The sequence below is a fragment of the Buteo buteo genome, chromosome 8 (assembly GCF_964188355.1).
Source record: "Buteo buteo chromosome 8, bButBut1.hap1.1, whole genome shotgun sequence".
Lineage (NCBI taxonomy): Eukaryota > Metazoa > Chordata > Aves > Accipitriformes > Accipitridae > Buteo > Buteo buteo.
The window spans coordinates 16,584,859-16,591,322 of record NC_134178.1 but is presented as its reverse complement, the minus strand read 5'-3'; the positions used below and the strand labels follow the sequence as shown (position 1 = coordinate 16,591,322).

The 6,464-nt window shown below is 41.4% G+C and overlaps 1 protein-coding gene across 1 annotated transcript in view; it reads right to left on the bottom strand.

Annotated features, from left to right (window-relative positions):
• Window positions 1-1,932: 1,932 nt before the first annotated feature.
• The window catches only part of GART (phosphoribosylglycinamide formyltransferase, phosphoribosylglycinamide synthetase, phosphoribosylaminoimidazole synthetase), a 39,226-nt gene continuing 34,694 nt past the window's right edge, over window positions 1,933-6,464 (bottom strand). The window contains exons 26-27 of the mRNA XM_075033787.1: window positions 3,569-3,684; window positions 1,933-2,343 (exon numbers count right to left, since the gene is read on the bottom strand). Of these exons, the coding sequence (XP_074889888.1) occupies window positions 2,161-2,343; window positions 3,569-3,684 (299 nt within the window). The 3' untranslated portion in view covers window positions 1,933-2,160. The remainder of the gene's footprint in view (window positions 2,344-3,568; window positions 3,685-6,464) is intronic.

The window sequence follows — 6,464 nt, the reverse complement described above, 5'->3', positions numbered from 1 at the left end:
ATTGAACAACTCCTTCTCTAATTGTGTTCCTGGGATCCCTCTGAGATTGGGTGTGGTGATAGTCTATGAATCTATTTAATTCTTTTTACAGAGTGGTAATTGAAGCAAAGCCATCTAGCCAAAGATCTAGTTCACAATAAAATTTCTTTTTATGCATTTGTAGAAATGCTGATAGGTGCTTAAATCCCATTTGCCATCAGCCTTAGATGGCAAAATACCCAAGTCTTCATCAAGCTGTCTGTGATGATGTGGGGTATTGGCTTTGGAGTGCCTGGGTCTTCCGCTGTTGACCTTGCTGGCAGTGCTTAAACTGCTTTTAAAATAATGTTTTATTTATTAACTGTACAGGTACTGATTTCACCCCTAGTAGTCTTACCCCCTCTAACATGTGAGTAAATTTAGGTACAATTTCTTTTGACTTGTAAAATGTTTATTTTGTCATGACTAAGGCACTGAACTTGTGCGGGCTGTACCCCTCCCAGAGCTGGATGCTCCCTGCATCTTTTGCATTCTCACTGAGACAGGCTGCATTTCAAGCCTTGGTGGGCAGTTTGCCTGCGGGGGAGGCCATTCTGTGAGAGGGCAGGTTTGTAAAGAAAAATGCTGGGATGAAGGCTTAGCTTTTATTCTTTGCCCTTTACAAGCAAATTAAATCTGACCATGTCATTTTCCTCTGTATTTGCTTGAGCTTTATCTTCGGTGACAAATGATGACAGGAATATTTTGTCAGAAAGTTTCTTCATCATGGACCATCTGGCCACTGAAACAGTAGTCACCACACTCCACGAATCATTACTAACTTATGCAGGATTGCACACATCTGTAACCTCACAAACTGATTTACAGTTGCTGCACTGTAGACGAAGTTAAATTCTGTTTCACAAACTCCTCCTCCAGCTTATACCCCTGGTAAAGGAATTCCAAGGAAAGATTTTGATATCTAATTTTTTAACTTTATTAGACTTTATTTCAAATCCAAATTGAGATTTTGTCAACATGGAAGCACCATAAGGACATCAGTGCACAGAATACAAATCAGCTTTCTCTGTGTTAAAGGGGAGCTCTAAAACATACGTAATCAGCTTCAGTCAGATGCTTCTGGTTTGTATTTGATTATTTTAGTAAATACATCAAAATGTTTTCACAACTATACTAAAACATTAAGAGAAAACCGTGTGTTTTTCACAAGAGTTGAGCTGTGCGAAAAACCTCATTGTTTTCAGATGATTGATAGCATTTACTGGGTTTCCATCAGTATTATTCCAGGTGAAAATACTGTTCCAAGAATAAAGGCACTTAACTTTAGCAGAATTTCTGAAGAATGTCTCACAAGCCAAGAACACATTTTGTATCTAGTCCTAACTCCCTTCCTGCTCATTCAAAAAAAACCCAACCCAACCCTTTTGGTTCTGGACAAATCTGTAAGGGGGATTCACATGGGGATGCTCGAAGGCAAACGGTCAGCAGACATTTAATTCTGTTTAGCATCTGATTGATAGTAGGTCCAATATTTGAAATTACGGGATATGTCCAGAATCTGGGCCACACAAGATCTACCACCATTAAAACAGAAACTGTATGGAAAAAAAATCCATTTTACTATGTGGAGGAATAGTTAGTGTTTTGGGAGGCCAGCTTTTCTTGTTTTGGCTGGAGGTTTTTAGTTTTTTGCCTTTAGCTGTCTCTTCCATTTTACTAGTTCCATTACTTTTCCTCACAAATCCTTCACAGCATATGAAAAGACGATCCCCTGTTACAGCCTGTATGGTCTGTTAGAGAGTAATACTGATATTCCTAAGTTAATCTCAGAGATGCTCAGATCTCTCTGTAACCAACTGAATAGGGTTTTTTTTGTGCTAAGAAAGTGATTGAGAACTGAAATGTTGGCCAAGGAAGTGATTATAATTAGGAAGCATGTAACAGAGCCATTGCTGAAACTACTGAGAACAGCCCCCTGCCTTAATATTCCTATTTGTGGCTTTCTCCGGATTTTACTTTGAATCTTTAACCATTTGAGTGAGAACATGACATGGTAAACTCTATGTTGAGGACACTTTGTGAAGAGAATAGAGCGTGTGTGTTATTAGGCTGTGACCTCAGTTTTGATCAATTAAGGCACCCCAGCTCTCCCATCTGAGGACGTCGGCGGACACGCTGCTCCTACTTCCAGTAGATCTTGCCAGCTTCCCCCACCTGTACGGCCCCGCTGGCGACAAGCTGCAGAGCAGCTGGGAAGGCCCGGTGCTCAGCCTCCTTCACCCTTTCGGACAGGGTCTCCACCGTGTCACCAACCTTAACTGGAACCGCCTCTTGGAAAATGATTGCTCCAGCATCAACTTCCTCCTGTAAAAGCAATAGCCAGAAAGTCTGTACGGTTGAAAGAGGAGAGAGAAGGGGGCCCAGCTGTATGACAATGAATGCAATCCAGCTGCCTCGGGAATCTGTTTATCATTATGCTAATACAGGAAACAGGAATTTGGGCTAGTGTGAGGACTGCAGAAAAGGTGCTGGCACTCACACTGGCCTGTGAGGAACTAACAGAAGTAAGTATAGGGTTCAAAGAAAAAGAGGAGGTAGGGAGAACACCAGTGAGTAGCATTTCTGCTACAGAAAACAAAAGCCATGTTAACTGGGGACATGACAGGCTAAATAGGACAAAATTATGACATTTCAATTCAGAAGAGTGAATTAGCCAAGCCTTGGCACAGAGCTGGACTAGAAGACCCAGCAGATCTTTCTTTTGCATGTTAATGAGGCGGATCCCTGCTGTTTAGTTATTGTTTCTCAGTACGTTGCCACACAGAGAAGAAACCCAAAGTCATATCATGGAGAAAGGAATGCAATTTGTCCTTCTATCTGGAAAAATAGTTTTGTCTTTTTCCAAGAGAAAGCAAAAATCATGAGAACAGATTTCAGGAGCAGTAAAAAAGGGGAAGACAATCTGAAGAATGCAGCAGAGGAGGGGAGACTAGTCAACCTTGAGAACCGAACAAAATGGTAAAAATGCTCCCTGAACTGATAAGAATGTGCATCTTCCAAGTTGAGAGATCTCTGGCTTTTGTTTTCTTAGTTTTTGACTAACATAAATTAAGTTTTTCTCTGTTCCCACAAACATTGGATTACTTCTTAACAAATCTAAGCTTCTTGTGCCATTTCCAGTGTTGTTTGTTGTTTTTTTTTCTTTTTCCTTTTTTCTTTTTCTTGAAAGCAACACATAAGGAAAGTTGTATAATAAAATCTAAGAAGTTGATGCTGTGTAGTAATAAAGATTTTGGGTTAGCCAAGGCCTTATATGAATTAGTACCCCCACTCCAACTGGTGGAAGGCAGCAGTGGGATGCTTTGGGAAGAAGTTAACTTAGGTAAAGCTTAAACTCCTGTATAGACTGTTCATTTCAAGTTCCTTCTCCAGGGACAGCAAACTAAAGCACTATATTGTCTAATGATGTTATAAATGAACAAAGGAGAAAAGGTAATCAAACATGATGGTATACGGGTGTTCCAAGCAAGCTCTAAGGTGAAAAATCTTAAGACTAATGAATTAAAGGAAGGGAGAAGGAAGTACTTACAGCTACAAAGTGTACAGTACAGCCTGTGACTCGGACTCCAGCTTGTAACACCAATTTGTGGGCATTTGCTCCCTTAAAAGAAGGCAGTAGAGATGGGTGGATGTTCAATATTTTTCCTGGAAAACGATAAGTGAGGTCATTGTCTTTTAGCATTCAGCCTTACCAGAGTGTTCAAAGTACCACAATCAACAGAGGAACAAAATACATTTGTGAAAAAGAGTTTTCACGACTTTTGTATACATTTGTTTTTTGATGATACTGACAGATTACCAGCCCAAAGCATTTCAGAAAAATCAAAGACAGCAATCAGTTACGATTAATTGCATGGCTAAAGCATATTTCTCCAGCGATTAATAATGATTAATTTTTTGGATGTAGCTGTCCTTTCCCTCGGCATCTTGTTCTTCTCTTCTTTGATCACAAGTACATACCTCTTTCTCACAAACCCATCACCCTGAAAAAACTCAGTGCAGTTTCAAATGACATAACAGACTCCCCTGTGACAAAGCAAAAATTCTTTAGCCTGGACTTTTCCTCCACACCTGTTTTGGCTTAATAAAAGACAACAGCTGCTCATACAGGAGCTCTTCTCTCTGTCCTTCTGAAAAGCACCTGTCTACCACTACTACTTTCCATGCGGAAAGTTGGCTGGAGGATCTTGAAATTGATAATGCTCTGATGCTCAACCAGGTGTGACCGTGGTTATAACCCTGGGAAGCCTGTACCTTACATTTCCCTTAAAAGAGACAGCATATGCCTGAGTTCCTACCTAGCTGTAAAGTAGGGGAGAGTGGCTGCCTGTGATCTCAGGATCTCACCACTACAGCAATGCGACAGTTAAACTACGAGAAAACTTACTTTTTTCTGGCAGACTTCCCCTGTCTGCTCCTAATATGTCTGTGACAAATCCTCCCGCCCATTCTGGACCACACTGAAGTCAAAAGGTGCTTGATAGCCCTAGATCTTCTCTTAGATTCAGTCCAGACCCTTACAGGATAAAAAAAAGTGGCCATCGATACTATTTATACCACAGTATGCTACACCCACACCGTCTCTGCATGCCTCCTGTTTAGGAAGACTGCATGTCATAAGGATTCATTGAACGCCAGCTAAATGCCAAGCAGCGAGACTGAGCTGACATATGCTGGCGGAGGCCGCGGTGTACCAAAATAGAGGCTTATGATTTTGCAATGTGAAATGAAGGCCATTTCTGGCAGCACCATTCGAAACCTGCACTCTCACTGCAATAACTCATGCAGATACTGACCCGTGCAACTTAAAGAGGCAAATGTATTGACTGATCTTCAACAGTATCCCAAATGTGGTTTGTATCTCAAAAATACCCCTTTTTAAGCATCAGCACCTCCCTGCCTGCTGCTTGAGCAAAAGGTATTTGGGACAGTGAGCTGAAAAAAACACTCTGCACATCTGTATGAGTTTCCCCAGTTTCTCATTACAGCACTGTCGGAAACTGCTCTAAAGGAATGTGGCTCTCCGTTTGCTTGTTTTAGTTTTGTTTTTTAATCTGTCCTTTATGTTAACATTCAAAATTAACATTTCAGGGCCGTTAAACAAAGAAAGAGTTTCATAACTAACTTCATGTTCTATGCTCTTGTGACTGCAAGAAAAAGAAAAAGTAAGAGCTTTTAAGACAGAAGCAACAAGAATTGATTACTCCTGGATAATTTAGGGTAGTCAGTGCCTAGGCATGGCTGGGTCAGAGTATTACAGCAGGCCTCTGTTAGCTGGCACAGACTGCTGAGCTGAACTGAATGTTTGAGCTCACATCTAAGACCTAATTGAAGCATACTCTTGGTCAGAGCTCAGGTAGGTACCTGTTTTGAAGCTCAATTCAGTACTGGACATCCAAAAAATCAGTTAGCCGTCCTGTACCGAAGAAAGTCTTTTCCTTTGCTCTCAGGCCAGGTATACATGTAATGCAAATCCTGCACTGTACAGAGCGATCATCAGCGCTGGAAGTGCTCTGTCCCTAAATCAAGAGGAACTAAACTCATCCTTTATTTGTACAAGATCTCTGCACTAGAGAAAGTTCTCTTCCATCCTCTACGCAGATACTCTGCTCAAAACGCGTCTCCTGTAGTGAGGGATTCCTCTCTCTCCTAACTGCAGCTGTCTACAGCACAGACATTTACATCCTCATCTTCCGGACTCCATAACGGAGAGAAACAAGAACAATTCCTCTGACTTTTACTTTAGCTGACAGCTTTAGCATAAAATGAATTGCCTCCTAGGAATGCCTGTTTTGCTCCACTGATTCTAAAGAGAGGTTTCAAAAGTAGTTCAGGTGTAAAAGGTCTGTGTCATAGACACACCCAGGGTAACACAAAAGTCACCATGTGAACAATAAAGGCTGCCTGGAGAGCTGCAATGTATAGGCTGACCAGCCTGTAACTGGTATGAGCAACAACTAGTTTTAAGTAACCATGACTGAACAAAGCAGAGCAAACAGTGAGAATAGCAGGTGCCTCTGTGTGATTCAGGACTCTTTAAAAGGAAGAGAAAGAGATAATAATAATAAGAATGCAACTACTGGGGGAGGCAGAGCAGCCACTGAAGTAGGCTCTAACAAAGACCTGGAAAAATTGTAAAATGACCAGAATGGAGACACTGTGAACACTTTGGACAAACAAGAGCTGAATCTGCCTGTGAAACATGCCACCCTTGGATTCAGACAGCTCCTAGGATGTCTGACCAGAAGATTGAAGGTCTTGTTAACAGGAACTGCATACTGCTGCTCAGTTTTGCAGTTTTATATGCAGCCAAAGCAACTCATCTGTTAGGGAAAGGAATTCTCAGTGGCTGAATGCTCACCTCTCTCCAACCAAGACCTACTGCTTAGGCAACAATTTGCCCTGCACCTCATGTTTGCAGAGGT